Genomic DNA, 16,871 nt, shown 5'->3' on the forward strand with positions numbered 1-16,871 from the left:
AGTGCGCGAACGAGAAAGGAGGAGGGCGCTCCAGGCGAAAGCACTGCAGACGCCATTATTCCCTGTTTCTCTGCTGCTGCAACCTCGACGTCTTGCCTACGTCCCGCTTTTTTGCGGCCTATAGGTAATTGGGGTTTTCGGCGCTAGGGTATTATAGATTCAGGCAGGGGTTTGGCCTCCCTAAAGATTGCGTTGACTTCTCCCAAGCCCGGCTTTTCTCGGGCCCTTAGCGGCCTCACAACCTGAAGGGAGGCGCCGGCGCGAGGCGTGGCGTCGCCTCCTTCGGCGCCTTGATTGACGCGGCCTTGAGCCAATCGCTTTGCCCTCGCGCCACCGCTGAAGCCCGGGCAACCAATTGGGCTCGGCGGCGGGGTAGGAGAGCGCGGGGAGGCGGGGGAAGGCGGTGGGGGCCTGCGCTCGTTCTCTGTCTAGCTGTGACCGGCTGAGGCGGCGCGGCGGCACAGGGACGGCGGCCTCGCGCGGTGAGGAACGGGGCAGGGCGAACGGTGCGTGGGGGCGAGGATCGGAGACCAAGTTTGCCGCTTGAGGGAGGCGTTTGGGGGCTGCTTGGTGGTTGGCCGCTTCTCAGAAGGGAACGTTGCCCGCTTTCCCCTCCCCCCCACCTCCGCCATTTCTCTGAGCGCGTATCCGCAGTCCGCGTCGTGGTGCTAGAGGTTGCGGGGGGGGGGAATTGCGAGGCAACTGCCTGTAGAATGATCTGTAGTTTTGCAGGCTTGAAATCAGGCATCTTGTGTAGGAAGAGGCGGCCGGCGGGCGGGACCCGAGGGCGGTGGAGAATGCCGCCGCTCTCTTTGTGTGGGCCCCCCGCACTTCGGCCCTCCCGGCCCCAGGCTCGGAGCTGGAGCGGGGGAGATGGGACGGTCGAGGCTGCCTCCGTTGCTTTGTCTCTCCCGCGGTGGGGGGAGGGTGCGGGGGATGAGATCTCGGGACCGCGTGGTGGGTGGGGGAGGGGGTCCGCGCTCGGCTCCGCCTAGTAGCACGTAGTCGCCATTACGCGGGCCGCCATTTCCTGTCGGGTCCGGGTGAGGAGCGGCGCGGCGCGGCGCTTCTGGTCTCGCCTTCGGCTTATTCGACTCCTGTTACTCGGCCGTTGCGGATCCCCGGTATCGTGCGGGGCGGCGGGGGGGGAGCATGTTTGTGTTCGGCTAGTCGCGCCCGTAATTAGTGGTTTTCACGGTCTGAGGAACGGTGACTGAAAGACTTGACCGATGAACCGCGGCAACGTTTTTATCTAAATTTTCTAGCATACTCCAACGCTTAGCTGAAGGATGGGCCGTAAGGATAGCGTTTCAGTTAATCGTTAAAAGAGAAGCTTATTGACAAATGTTATGGAAGAATGAAAGGCATAAAACGTATCCTCGAGTTTTAGCTTTAGGCTGTCTGGCAGAAGCCACTTGACTATTTCTTTTCTGCTAGTCCTGTGAGGGCTGGTGAAAGGCGACTTGCGGTCCTATCACGCTGACATTAAAGAAATAATTGTTACGATGCAGAGAGTTTTAACCTAACTTCAATTATTTCTATGGGGCCAGTATTAGCGTTCTGGGGTTCCATTAGCTATTTGAGTAATAGAGCAGTGCTGGCGGTTTGGGTCTGCTCCCTATAGGTTTTTTTTTTTTTTAAGATTTAATTTTCCGGTATTTTGACCTGATTGTTGGATATAGCTTGAATTTGCCTTCGCTTGTAAACTTTAGAGAGTTCAGAGAATGGCCTTTCAAGTCAGCAATGGGAAGAGACCCACGAGCAATTTAAAATTCCAGTATAATCAATTTTGTGTACCTATAAATTTATACCCTTGGGGACAAAATTGAGAGTCTGAGCTTCTTACAGGTCTTTGTCGTTTCTGTATTTATTGTATAAAACCATTAGTTGCCGTGGTGGGACTCAGTCCAATGGCTAAAAATTCGTGGTTTCCCTTTTGCAAAAAAATCAGAGTCCTTTGGTTACTTTTTTTTCCTAAGGCTTACACTCACTTGAGAGTGTAAGACCCTAAAACAAGTTATAGAAAGAGCTCTTTAGTTTATTTGTATTCAGATCACTGTTCATTAGTATTTAGTAATGAGCAACCAAAAAGCAAAACTGATTTATGTTGGTTTTTATAGGCTACTGCAGCACTAGGGTGTCAGTTGGTCCCGCCCAGAACACTTCAGTTCTGCTCTGCAAGGATATATAATACCTGGTACGTTCTAGAAGCAGAGTCATTTCTTTGCCTTTTCTTTTATTTAGCGAGACACAAAGCTTACTTTCCAATAAACCAAATGTACTAGCCTCTTTATTTTTCAACAGATTGGTGTGTCCATTTAATTCAAGAAAATGGAAACTGAACAGCCAGAGGAAACCTTCCCCAACACTGAAACCAATGGTGAATTTGGTGAGAACACATTTTTAGCAATTTTTGTGTTTTCTATTCTGTTTCATTATTTAGAACGGTTTAGTGTGACATCCCTGTCAGTTTTCTTCTACTTAGGAACTATATGCAACTGTCTTTTGTGTTGTTGACGGTAAACTTAAGATAAAGACAACAAAAAATATTTTTCTTTGCGTTTTACAACTTTTAATCCCTTGAATTATTTTGTCCCTTTCATTGTTTTGTGTTTAGAAAGTTTTTTGGAAGGGAACGTGCTTTGATTCATAATTAAAAGTTAGAATGTGAGCGGCTTTGGCCTTTTCAGTTAGCAACAAATCTCCAAACAGAACGGAGTTGCTTTCTCTGTCCTGTGGGTTAAAACTAAAATGTAATTGGATTAAAGGGGCTTTTTCTTGTTGATAACTGGTGCTTTCTTTGACATCTGAACTGTTAATTTCTAGGTAAACGCCCTGCAGAAGATATGGAAGAGGAGCAAGCTTTTAAAAGATCTAGAAACACTGATGAGATGGTTGAACTACGTATTCTGCTTCAGAGCAAGGTATAAATTTTACTCTTGAAAATCTTAAAGTAGTTCTTACTAAAGTAGAAATTAAAATAAGTTCTGGTTTGGCCCTCTGGGAAGCATCCTGAGCCTTAAAGATTAAGGAATGTAAAAGATGTGTGTGGCTCTTTTTAAACAGATTGGTAAACCGTGTTATTTGGATGACAATTAAAATGAAAGCCCTTAATACAGTGACGCTATGAGTAAAAGTAGGAGAAAGGGTATAGGTGATGATTAAAGCATTAATGGATTAAAGATTATACCTTGATTGCATTGTGGGGAAAATATCCTAGCTGGCAGTTGACTTGATGGGCATTATCACATCACAATGTGAAGGTACCTAGTGTATTTAAATTACCTTTTTCGGAATGATACCATAAAGTTAATCAGTACATAATTTTCACGCTCTGTATTTTTGGCATGCTTAATATTGCAAAGCTGTCTTAGTGTTTTCATCCCCAAAACTCAATAGACTCTCGATTTTTTTTTTTCATGATTTTGATTTTGATACCCAGATAGATTTTCAGCTCTATAACCAAAAAGGGGAGGTTAGAGTTTTGTTAGGGTTTTTGTTTTTTGTGGGGGTGGAAGGGTTTGGTTGCAGTTTTAAAAGCATAGGAAGACCTGTTGATATAAGGGAAAGTAAATTTCTTGTGTTTATGTCTTCTCCAGAATGCTGGGGCAGTGATTGGAAAAGGAGGCAAGAATATTAAGGCTCTCCGTACAGACGTAAGTATTAAAGAGTTTAAACTACACAAGCAGCTTCAATTTATGTGTTTGTAGGAATTTAAAGATTTGCATCATAGAAATCATTCAATAGTCTAGATACAAGCCATTTGTAATAATTGAATACATAGTTGATTTCAAGGTTTGCCATTCCTGATATAACAAAGCACAGATTGAGTTTGGGGAGGGGGGATCTGTATTAAACCTCTTCCCTTTCTGATAACTTTACACCAAATTATTCACTTCAAGATAACATTTTAATTAGAAATAACGACAGTGTAAAAACCCTTAATTGCACTAGTTACCGTGTGTGAATCAATTACAGTATTACAAAAACCATTGCAGGTGGCTGATTAAACTCCGAAATTTTTATTTTTTAATCGTCCATCTGTTTAACAGCTTGCACATGGAGCACAAAGAGATTAATGTTGAGGTTGCATGATTTAAATATGGGTAAAGAATAGACGCTTAATCTTATAATTGGGAAACCATTTGTCAATGCCAATGATTTGTTTGAGTCTTCATATTTTATAGTGGGTTGACTCTTGTGATTAGACACATTAAATGTTGGTATCACCAGAAGCGAGCATATTTATAGGACTTGGCTACACCAAAATTCCTAAATTTTTTTCTCATAGTGTACACACTCTTAATGTTTCTTTGCTAAAGTTGAGGCAAATAATAACTTTGTGTTGAATACTTATTTGATAGTATTTCATTTCTCTCTTGGTCGCAGATCTTTGTATGTTCCTCCTGTAAACTGAACTTGAAAATTTGTTTTAAATTTTACAAACTTGCCTGCTAGGATCTAGGAATGCGTTTTAAACCTCCAGGAAACCAAACTGGTCTTTTAAGAGATAGGGTTTTTGGTGGTGTGGGAATTTTTGTTTTGTCTTTTACAAACCTCTCTCCTCTTAATCCAGATGTTCTATATAATTATCTGGGTTATCAATTTCCCCATTTCCTCAAGAATTTTAGTAAACTGAGTCATGACAGGTTTTGTGTCTACCCTCATGAGCCAGCCTGCTACTGAAACATCGTTTGTTAAAAAGAAAAAAAAAAATAGCTAGTACCATCATTTAAGGTCCTTAAATGTTAAGCCACAGTCAGATTTAGAGAAGTCCATTATTGTGTTAGTCTTCAGAACAACTTAAGCTTGTTTCATTAATTGAGAGTATGAGTATAGTTTGTATTAAATTAAAATTTATTGCTTTTCCCCCTTTTCCCTCTCCTTGTTTTTTTGGCCATATATCTCCGTTGCCCATGTACTGGATCGACTTACCCCTGCGTTGCCCACCATGACGTTGGCCCATCCGCCCCTGAACGCCCATGTGAAAACCCTGGTTGGCTATGCCCAAAAATGTGCTCGTTGCCAAACGGGTACCATACTTGACAACTTCTGATTGAATGCCCATGCCCAATGCCAACATCCACGAACGCCAATGACCAATGCAGTACAATGCCAGTGTTTCAGTCCCAGACAGCAGTGGCCCCGAGCGGTATGTCCCAACAGTTTATGCCTCACTGCCTGATTAGAAAGAGAGAAATGTATTTTATTACCTGCCTTTTATATAATTAAATAGTATCCCCTTTAGACGGTGTATTGTTTTTCAAGTTTCTGTCTTATTTTCCCCATTAAGTCTTTTTGTCACTGAACTTTTACCGTGAGTTGCCCACCCAAACGATCCACTAATTTTATTTCGATGGAAGGAGCACAGCTTCAAGTGTTGCATATTTGCTGCATTGTAAATCAAATTGTTACCAAAATAGTCTCTCGCTCTGTCTTTGTGGCCCACCTTGCTTCCCAACATTGCCTGTTCATAATTTTTTCTGATGAAATGCTAACTCTGGTTCACTTTCCTTCACTTCTCATTTGTGTTGTCTTTGTTTTGTCTCGCATTTGTATTTGTTTTCTTGCAGAGCCCATTAGTGATCTAATTTCTAACTGGTATCCATAACCTTACTCCAGATATAATGTTCACCACTTGCATATTCCCCCACTTTTGCCTAAGAGAAGGTGTGCCAGTTTTACCAATGTAACAGCGAGGGTATCCTTAATTAACTTAGTGGTGGCGGGGAACATAAATATTCAACTCTGCTTCAGTTCTGGTCAATTTATTGCCCACTTAATCTGAGCCCTTCCAAGAGCCCATTCTCTCTGTCTCTCTGCAAGTCTCCTAATATTGTTATCATGTCTGTATTGGGCATAAAACAAAATGCATGTGAAAAACCTATAAATAGGCTACTTTAAATGGGGAGATTAAATAATTGTATGTTACTTCTCTGTGAAAGTTTGTATGACTACTGATGATGAACACAAAACTCATTTTTTCTTTTCCACCTTTTTTGTACTATCTGGTATTTGTGATGTTTGACAGCATATTGAGTATCAGTGCTGATATTGAAACAATTGGAGAAATTCTGAAGAAAATCATCCCTACCTTGGAAGAGGTAGGCTCTCTTTTTTTTAATGTATTTGGCAATTGAGGGGGGAATATTTAAAATGTTTTATTGGGGCTTAATAGGGGAGGTGGAGAGACAGTGGCTGTGACAGTTTGTAGCAGCGACATATAAACTGCTACATAATGTGCATGGTTACTACTCCATGTGTGTGTTTTAAAATGTAATCTGGAAAAAAAAAATGTAGTCTGGCCACTCCAGAGTAAATACGAACTACCTGTGGTCTTGCATATGGGTGTAGCATGTATTTTATGGGCTCTAGTCCTAGAAGAGGTGTTTTTTAAGGTAGAATATTGATTGTGGGGGCTGTGTTGGAAAGGACTGTGTTAGATTTTTTTAATTTTATATATTCATCTGTTTATTGGATATATAGAAAAAAGTTACTCTTTGATTCTTAAGAATTTAATGGTATAGATATGAAATATGTTGTAGTAGCTTTACCAATATATGCGACAATAGCCTGATCACACTAGACACTTAACCTATTACTCTTATTTTTCTACTTTCAGGGCCTGCAGTTGCCATCACCCACTGCAACCAGCCAGCTCCCGCTCGAATCTGATGCTGTGGAATGCTTAAATGTATGTCATAGTGCCATTGAACCCCACTGAAGTATGGAGCCTGGCCCATAGGATCAATTTTATTTTTAACATAGTGTACTTATCCCGTCTCTATAGAAAAAGGCTTAAAAACAAGAGAAATGAATGGTCTTACAACTCACTGTTGACCCTGCTCCATGCTGCAGTGGGAATTAACTACATTTGCAAAGTGCTTTGCAGTCATTTTTATTATGGTGTTATTTGAATGTTAATAATAATTTTGTGGTAACAGCGACATGCTAAATGGCTGCAGTGTGGGTATGGTGTTGCAGGACCTGAAAATAAAATAGTTTTTTAAGGTGGTGCAGAATGTCCTTTTTGGGCCTGGCTATTGAGGATAATAAGCACATAACTGGTAAAGTTATTGAAATATAAATTCAGGTTGCTCACTGCAACAGTATATTGTCATGCTTATAGCAGATAAGTGTGTATTGGGGATTCTTTGATTTGGGACTAAAATCTTATAACTCTCCCTCTGCAGTACCAACACTATAAAGGAAGCGACTTTGACTGCGAGTTGAGACTGTTGATTCATCAGAGTCTGGCAGGAGGCATTATTGGGGTCAAAGGTGCTAAAATCAAAGAACTTCGAGAGGTAAAGGCACTGTTTGTTTTCTTCTCCTACTGTATACTAGAGAATAGTTGTTCATACACAGTTGGATCAGTGGACTTCTCTCCTTCCCCCATTTGACCTCCCTCCCTAAGATTCCTTATCACTTCTTTGTTCATGCAGTTTGCTTTTAAAATACAATGGCCTGGACATGCTTGGGCGAGTTTTTTGCCAAAATTTTTATACACTGGCAAGGTCCTAGAGCTATTTAACAGTGTTTTTATATGGTCAGGTGGGGGGGGTACTGAATATGAATGTAAATTTCTCTGAACCTAGGATTTTTTTTTTTTTTTTTGGTGTATTTCATGTATTTTTAAATGTCTTCTAATTAATGCTTCCCTTTACTATATACTTATTCCAGAACACACAGACAACAATCAAGCTTTTCCAGGAATGCTGTCCTCATTCCACTGACAGAGTCGTTCTTATTGGAGGAAAACCTGATAGGGTTGTAGAGTGCATCAAGATCATCCTTGATCTTATTTCGGAGGTACTTCATTTACATTCAATTCTGTGCAACAAATTTTTATTCTAAAGTAGTGTCACAATGTTTAGACAAAGGGCTTTTGTCTTAATGCCTTTACCCATTGGGGTTTTCTTGTTTTTTGGATATTTTAATTTAAAAGTTTTTTGAGATGGTGGTTATTTGATTATTGGTGAGAATTTTAATAATTTTTGGTCCTTCAAGTAGTTTTTATAGTACTAGTACTACGTTGCATAGCTTCCCAACTGACGTCCTTCAGCATGAGTTAGAGGCTTACCCAGGATACTGATCCCTTCAGCCCTTGAGATGTTTTTTTTTTTTTTTCCTTTAAAGACCCCATTGTGAAATGTGTGGGTGGGGTTTTGTGTTCTCTTCCTTGAGATCTGAGGGTAAAAGGCTGCTGCTTCTTCCCCCACAAGCCAGTAAAATTTTCAGACTCACCAAAAATACTGCTTTTTTTTTTAAATACTTTCTTTCCTCCTATTAACCTTTTGCCTGATTGCTTTCTCCTATCCCAATTACCTCTGCGGAGAAATAAGGGACTTGAAATGTTTGGCTTGTTAACATTTAGTATGAAACAAGTTTCTTTTCCTTGTTCTTTTCTCTAACGTTGTTACATTTTTGTTTTAGTCTCCCATCAAAGGACGTGCACAGCCTTACGATCCCAATTTTTACGATGAAACCTACGATTATGGTGGTTTTACAATGATGTTTGATGACCGCCGTGGACGTCCTGTGGGATTTCCCATGCGGGGGAGAGGCGGTTTTGATAGAATGCCTCCTGGTCGGGGTGGGCGTCCTATGCCTCCATCTAGAAGAGATTATGACGACATGAGCCCTCGTCGAGGACCTCCTCCACCGCCTCCCGGACGAGGTGGCCGGGGTGGTAGCAGAGCTCGGAATCTTCCTCTTCCTCCTCCGCCACCACCTAGAGGGGGGTAAGTTTATTACATCCACACAGTTAACTTACAACCGGCTACATTTGATGGGTAGATAGATTTTTGTTGCGTGTGACATGTACTGAGATTACAACACGTACTGTGCTTGCAGAGATCTAATGGCCTATGACAGAAGAGGAAGACCTGGAGACCGCTATGACGGCATGGTAAGAACTCTTCATTTATCATCAATGTATATGTGAGGGCCTGTAAAGGGTTTTAAAGTCAAGTAGTTGACAGTTTGTTGAAGATGATTGTTAATTGAAAAGCTTGCTTTACCAGTGGACTTGGTAGATAACTAGTTAAATCACTGTCAGTTGTTTGTTGAAATATTAAGACTTTTTTGAGCCATTTTTGTTTCCCCACAATGTATGATTGGTGCTAATAAATATTTGAGTGAAGTGAAATAGAAATGAACCTTATAAAATGGCTGAAATACATAGTCCAGGTTATATTAACAAGTTCTATCTCTGACACAGGTTGGTTTCAGTGCTGATGAAACTTGGGACTCTGCGATAGATACATGGAGCCCATCAGAATGGCAAATGGCATATGAACCACAGGTTGAGTATCATGGGTGTTTGCATTCATGTCAATAATAACTTAAAATGTTTACCTCCTTGCCAGTAAGTGTTTTTCCCTCCTGTAATGTGTTTGTTTTTGTGCTATGTACCTGAAGTGTTTTCTTCCCCAAGGATTGTCTTCTAAAACCTAGGGAGAATATGGGAGGACTCTAGTTTCCTAAACTAAGATTTTAGGAATATTAAAATACCTGAAGGGTAGTTTTGAAGGCAAAGTAATTTTTTATTTTTTCTTTCCATTTTTAGGGTGGCTCCGGATATGGTAAGTTTTTTCCTTTGTGAAATCAAAACATTATTTCATGCTTTCTAAATGAACTTAATGCTCATTATTTAAATCAGATTATTCCTATGCAGGGGGTCGTGGCTCATATGGTGATCTTGGTGGACCTATTATTACTACACAAGTAACTATTCCCAAAGATGTGAGTATTCTTTGAATTCTTACATTCTTGTAATGTTAACAAGGAACGTTTAATGAGTCTTTTTCTTTAGTGTCCTGACTTTTAATAAAAGGTCTTAATAAAAATACTGTATTTTAGGATTAAAATTGGGTTTTACAGACTTCAGTGAGGTGTCTTTCTCCGGCTTGAGTCTTGCACTGTTTTTAAAAGCTGAGGGTTTTGAAGCCCTTGATTTGTTTATTAAAGGAAGTGTTGATGTGTGCTGTGTAAATAACATTATAATTCAAACCTTGATTGGTTAGAGGGCCTTAAGTAATCTTAGAATAAACTGTGCAAAGTTAGTACTCTTGATATTCATTGAAAATACAGGTAATATGGTTACTTTGAAAGTATATCATAAACACTTGTTTTTAAAATCTTTTCAGTTGGCTGGATCTATTATTGGCAAAGGTGGTCAGCGGATTAAACAAATCCGTCATGAGTCAGGAGCTTCGATCAAAATTGATGAACCTTTAGAAGGGTCCGAAGATCGGATCATTACCATTACAGGAACACAGGACCAGATACAGAATGCACAGTATTTGCTGCAGAACAGGTCAGTTTGAGTTTAGCTTTGTGCTAGCCTAGTACATACTAAAACTTTAAAAAGCCTTCTTCTCAATTGATTTTTCTTTTAGAAGCCATGGTGTCTCAACCTTTTGGGGACCTAACTTCTAAACATTCTAATAGCTTTGCTTTAATTTTCTTCTGCTTTCTTACTAAAAATGAAGACATTCAATACTAATCTTGCTGGAAGAAGCCTTAACCAAGCAAACTTCTCATTTCTCTGGTGAAAACTGCTGCCAAAACCACTTGTTATAAATTATACAGAGCCTGTAGAAAATGTAGAAGATTCAGTGGATGTTGGTCTAGTTCTGTGTGGAAGACTAGTGATTTTGTTGTTTTTAGATAACTAAATCGACAACAAATCACAGTCTGCCATATGGCACAGGCCATGCCTCTACAGGACAAATGATTGGTGCTGTAAAACGCAGCATTTCACACCTTACTGGCATTTCTTTGTCTTCTCTACCAAATATTAACAACTTTTAATTTCATTTTCCTAATTCTGCTCTACTAATGTCTGATTTACTATTAATCATTTTTCTTGAATTTTACATTGCTCTAATTTTGTAATTGCTAATGTTTTAATTCTTCTAATTGTAATGGACATGTTTATCATTTTAATTTAGCATTGAAATTGTCTTAATGTTGATTAAGATGTTACGAACAAAAATTCTAATTCGTACTTTTTTTTCTTTTCTTTTATAGTGTGAAGCAGTATGCAGATGTTGAAGGATTCTAATGCAAGATATTTTTTCTTTTTTATAGTGTGAAGCAGTATTCTGGAAAGTTTTTCTAAGACTAGTGAAGAACTGAAGGAGTCCTGCATCTTTTTTTTTTTATCTGCTTCTGTTTAAAAAGCCAACATTCCTCTGCTTCATAGGTGTTCTGCATTTGAGGTGTAGTGAAATCTTTGCTGTTCACCAGATGTAATGTTTTAGTTCCTTACAAACAGGGTGGGGGGGGGAAGGGCGTGCAAAAACTAACATTGAAATTTTGAAACAGCAGCAGAGTGAGTGAATTTTAATTTTTGTTCATTGTTGGTGGTTTAAAGGAAAAATATTCCCCCCATGTAATTATTGTGAACACTTTGCTTTGTGGTCACTGTAACATTTTGGGGGGTGGGACAGGGAGGAAAAGTAACAATAATAGTCCATATGTCCCTGGCATCTATTCAGAGCAGTGTGCAGAATGTAATGCTCTTTTGTAAGAAACGTTTTATGATTTTTAAAATAAATTTAGTGAACCTATTTTTGGTGGTCATTTTTTTTAAGACAGTCATTTTTCAAATGGCTGGATTCCCAAACCCACCCCAAACTAAACACTAAGTTTGATTTTCAGCTCCTCTGTTGGATATAAATAAATGCATCTCTTCTTGCACTTAGGCATAATATCTTGGCAAATTCCATTCTGGTGATTTCTTGATGATTTGAAAGTCCATTGCTTGGAAAGAAATTTTGTCATACACATTCATGCTTATAATAAGCTGGGGATTTTTTGTTTGTTTTTGCAAATGCTTGCCCCTACTCTGCAACAGTTTTCTATGTTAGTAATTGTGAAGGAGAACCGAGGTGGGGAGCAATACTACAAATTCAGTAATGGTTTAAATATATGCCAGAAGCCTAATGGCAACAAGTTTTATTAATCAGAATAATACTTGGTTATGGAAGTGACTGATGCTAAATAAATTCTTATTATTTTTTATTAGATAATTTCTCACCTATAGACAAACTGTCAGCCTGCTAGTGTCTATTAGTTAAACTTTGTAAAATATATATATATTCTTGTTTTTCCATTGTATGCAAACTGAAGGAAAAAGATGTACCATTTCTCTGTTGTATGTTGGATTATGTAGGAAATGTTTGTGAACAATTCAAAAAAAAAAAAAAAGATGAAAAAAGTTCCTGTGGATGTTTTGTGTAGTATCTTGGCATTTGTATTGATAGTTAAAAGTTCACTTCCAAATAAATAAAACTCCCATAATGCTAGATTTGATGTGTGCCCAATTTGAACAAGGGTTGATTGACTACCTGTAAAATTTGTTCAAACGTTCCTCTTGTAAGGAAATACAGTAATCTTAAATTATATTTTTTTTGTGTGAAGTGTGTTTCTAGCATTTATAAATGAAGTCTGGCAGGGGTGGTAAATATAAAATCCCAGTGATTAAGCTCTTAATTTGTTAAAAGGGGGAGTCTAGCATAATGAGAGCTGAGTCATGATTATCCAGTTGTACAGATCTTCCTATTCTCAACACTGCCTACGGGAAATTTTAGATTTCTTAGGTTTTTATCTTTAAAATAGCTCTAGTTTGATGATTGAAAATGCTGACAGATAATGTAACAACTGCCTTACTATGTATGGTTCCTGGCTCATAAATTCCTAAAAATTTCTATTAACCTCCGACTGTCTAGAAAGCATGAGAACAGTTCAAGTCTACAGAGAACAATCAAGGATGCAATTCTGCTTTTATAGGTTTAGGAAAAAAGACTTGGACATATAGATGAAGTAGGGGGGTTTTCTGGAGTATACATTAAGTAGTATGCATGCAAGCATCATTTAAAGGCAGAATTTCATTCCTTTTTTAGTTTGGAGAGGAATTGAGTATTCCCTTGATAACTGAAATAAGTGTCAAAACATCATTTAAAACTACTGAATGCTACATGTGTAGTTTCCCAAAAGGAGAAATTAGGCTGTATTGCCACATGGGTGTTACTTAAGCATCCCCCTTGGGTATTTTAAGTATGCGTGATTGATGCTGAGTTGTTTAGGGTAGTACAACCTTCTGTTGAAATGAGCCCTTCCCCTACAGAAAAATTAACAGGTGCTACTTAGTCAAATTGTTAGTCTTACTGGAGGAGGACATCCCTGGAGAACACTGGCTTTCAGAGCACTCATTGGTCATTCAAAAGTTACTCCTGGATTATTAGTGTGAAAGGGTTTTAACTTTTGCCTTTTACAAAGAATTCTGACCTTAAACCTATAAACCTACCAAAAAATTAAATAGATGAGAGAATATCTGCCATTGGAAAGTTGGATGTGCCACTTGGGAAGGGAGAGGTCTTTTGTGTTGCCACATATTTGTAAATGGTGTTGGAATATGGGCTAGAAATTGAGTTAGGTTGAGAAATTTATCAGAAGTAAACATGAAGCTTAAAATTCCCTTAAATGGAACGTTGAACCAATTTTATAAGAAGTGACTAGTACATACGCTGATTTGTTAAAGCTTTAAAAATTTAAACAGATTCCTAAAATGTTTTCAACTTAACATTTTGAAAGTTACTACCAAAATGCCAACGTTGGAAATCGTAGCTTGCACCAAAGTTTTTCAGGAATGAAGGTTTTAAAACCTTTCCCTGCCATTCAAATTTTGCCTTTAAAATGAGACTGTAATGTAAAATATTTCAATTTTGTTGAACGATCTAGTAGTTAACTTCCAAATCTTTGATCACTGATAACTACTGGAATGCTTAGAGACTGAAGAGGGAAATGAACATAGCAATATTTCTCTTAATCATTTTAGTGGTTTGTTTACAGTGTCTTCTGTTTGTGCTCAAAATGGAATCACTGTTCCACAAACAAATCGAATGTGAAGCTTGCTACTAAAGGGACATTTTGAATTTTCTCTCACAGGCCAATGAAAATGATTTTGTTGACAAAGTAGGATTTTAAGTGTCTAATGCTTTTTTTGGATTTTGGATTTTTTTTGGAAAGGGATTCAGTCTTGATGGCTAAATGTAAATTAAATCCATTACAAATATTTTGCATCTCCTATTAAGGTTTGCCTGTTGCTGGCAAGTTAGAGATGACATGAACTGTTTCTTCATGGAGGCACTGAACTTACAAAAAGCTTAATCAGTATTTCTCAAACTGTTCCTAGGACTACCTTTAAAATCGCCAATGATGCTGGTTAAAAATATTTAGACCCCCACACCTCAGTTCCACTGAGTCACAATCTCCAGAGAGAGGTACCAGGAATCTGCATATTTAACAAACTGAACAGTTTAAAGACCAGTGTAATACAGCAATATATAGTAATGTTTCCATACCTTTTCATTAACTGTATTTAGTTTCCAACGTATACAGGTACAGCGGTGGGCCCTAAGGATGCAGTGGTTAGAAACCATTTTTTTGGAGAGACAGTTCAGTAACCATCTACTAGGGGAAAAAAAAAAAATGTGCTTAGGAAAGCAGAAACTAATGTGTGTTTGTACATATAGGTGTACACATTCACAAGCAGATTTGGACACTGTAGAATTAAAACTAGAGAAATCCCATTGTGTTAGCCCAAAATTCTATCCCTTTCACCTCTTAGCAGATGCCGCTTGTGTACACAGCTGGCCATCATTTGCCCAAACCAGGCTTCAGCACTTCCAGTCAGGGAAGAAATCCGACCTCAGGGAAAAAAGGAATACCTAGAAAATTAAACATTTCACATCTGTCTGTATTTAAAATGGGGAGCTAATTTGAGTCAAGGACGTTGGAAAATCTAAGATGTAAATGCTTTGTAGGCTTGGGTTCCCATTTGCCAAATGAGTAACAGGCACTAGCAACAAGCTTGTGGTTAACTGATAGACCAGCTCTCCTGTGACCTCAAACTTTCCTAGTCTTTACCTCATTTTCTGCCCAGAATCCGTGCTCCTCCCACTGCCCCCTGCTCCCCCAAACTCAGACCTGTAACCCCCACACCTGTAGTTATGAGAGAAAAAAATATGTCACCAAAACTATAAACCTTCCAGAATCCTTTCAGAAGTATTTTCTTTCAGTCATCCTATCTCCCTTTTCCCCCTTCTTCCTTGAAGTCCTCCTATCATTAAGGAATAGGCCTCCTGGAAGGGAAGGGCCAGTTCACTTAGAACAAAAGTGTCTGTGGGGTCGGGCCAAGGCCGGGGGTGGGGTTTGGGGGAGGGGGGTGGGGAGCGTGGCATATGACAGCTGTTCATGAGAGCAAAAGTCATTTAGATAGTAAAGAGAGATTAGGCAGGAACAGAATAGAAAGTACCAGCTAGGTCCTTCAGAAACCTCCCTAGGGGTTCATCCAGTGTGATTAGTGGAAGCAGGAACTCCAGGTAGGTTGACTAGGAAGCTGAAAGAGAAGGCTTAACCTCACTATTTGGAGCCCTGCAAAGTATCCCCATGACTACATGGGCTTGTAAAGCAGAGCAGAAATTGAGGCAATCATGTTTTGGGACAGAGAAACCCTGAGATTTGCACACACACTCCACAGTATTCCCTTTGATGCCCATATGGCATAAGAGGGACACCAGTTGAGTGCTAATGGGCTTGCCATGGGGTCATCACAGTGAAGAGGAAGGTTACTGCATATCAGAGGCTGTAAGGAAGATAGCCTAGTCAGGGGGTGGATGGAGACAGCAGAATTTCAAAGGTTTGTCAATATTCATGATGAAAGCCAAAATGAGACCACTTAGTCAAGAAGAAAGCTAGGCCGAGTGCTGAGAAACCAGCTAAGACTAGCTTCGGTCCATTCAGTGGTAACTGAAGTCAGACACCAGAAGATCCCAAACAAACCTACACCTCAGCTTGAGCAGAGACCACTTGATGCTAAAGGCTCTTTACTCCTATTATCAGAATACATTATACCCTTGGCACCCAGAAGACCTCTGGGAGGTCTTGGAAAGGTAGAGGTAAAAGACTGTTTAGAAAAAAAAAAAAAAATCCCTAATAAGGGGTCTGACCTTTAACTGAATAATTATTTCCCTTAAATTAGACCATATAAAACTGGAAAAGACCTCCACTTGCATTTAATTTGGCAAGTTTACGTGGTTTTTTTCTACCATCAATGGGAATGGGAACGTATAGAGAAAGAGGGCATATGGGAATTTGAGAGCCCTAGAAGTCAAGAGGTAAAAGGCAAGAAAAGTAAGGCAAATACAATCAAACCATAAGTTCTAGGTGGAGGTAGCCTCAGTTGGGTTGGAGCCTTCATCTGGTAGATCAGGTAGCTTTATCTAGATTATTGATTCATACCTGTGTTTCAAACTGGCACCAATTTTGTGTACAATTCAGCCTCCAGAACTCTGTGGAATCAAGCTGACACTAATCTCCAGTTGCGACCAAATCATGGCTTCACTCATGATTCCTTTGCTCGCTTCCCTGGCTTCCTTTCACCTGAGAACATTCCTCCAGTGAGTCACTGGCACAAGAATTCCTGACCAGGGCTCTGCTTCTAGGGACTTGATCTAAGACAGTTGAGCTGGAGCAAGAGCAGAAATTTACACGACCGAGACATCCCTGACTCAGATTTTGATGCAGTAAGTAATGAGACATTGAGTTCTCTCCTTCTCTGGAAGGGATGAGAATTTTTTATAAAGAGTAACTGCATTTTGCTAGCAGTGTTTTTGAAAGTATACATATGCAAACAATTATTTGGATACTGAATAGCCATAGGAATGAATTATAATGTACCTTTTTGTTAAACAACACAGCTTCACTTTGACCTTTCTAATAGGACCCAGCTTTGCTTTTGGAGGTTTCTCTCTCAGCTGTTTATATCCTGGTCCTTGGGAGAGTCCTTATACACCAAG

General features: G+C 39.4%; 1 protein-coding gene across 9 annotated transcripts; it reads left to right on the forward strand.

The window, feature by feature from the left end:
* The first annotated feature begins 9 nt into the window (after positions 1-9).
* On the forward strand, positions 10-12,416 carry HNRNPK (heterogeneous nuclear ribonucleoprotein K). Of its 9 annotated transcripts, none has more exons than XM_040450295.1 (17): positions 11-124; positions 2,121-2,197; positions 2,305-2,389; positions 2,827-2,924; positions 3,600-3,656; positions 5,109-5,152; positions 6,032-6,104; positions 6,623-6,694; positions 7,194-7,307; positions 7,684-7,812; positions 8,437-8,744; positions 8,857-8,911; positions 9,224-9,307; positions 9,572-9,587; positions 9,665-9,747; positions 10,152-10,321; positions 11,038-12,416. In XM_040450295.1, the coding sequence occupies exons 3-17, from the start codon at positions 2,332-2,334 to the stop codon at positions 11,069-11,071; spliced, it is 1,395 nt and encodes a 464-aa protein (XP_040306229.1). In that variant the 5' UTR covers positions 11-124; positions 2,121-2,197; positions 2,305-2,331; the 3' UTR covers positions 11,072-12,416. The 9 variants fall into 9 exon arrangements, with proteins under 9 accessions (XP_040306233.1, XP_040306229.1, XP_040306236.1 ...); XM_040450302.1 differs by having other exon boundaries at positions 11,098-12,416; XM_040450297.1 differs by lacking the exon at positions 11-124 and adding an exon at positions 388-482.
* Positions 12,417-16,871: the final 4,455 nt, after the last annotated feature.

This window comes from Herpailurus yagouaroundi, unplaced genomic scaffold (genome assembly GCF_014898765.1).
Source record: "Herpailurus yagouaroundi ecotype Mexico unplaced genomic scaffold, PumYag 201, whole genome shotgun sequence".
In the NCBI taxonomy this organism is placed as follows: Eukaryota; Metazoa; Chordata; class Mammalia; order Carnivora; family Felidae; genus Herpailurus; species Herpailurus yagouaroundi.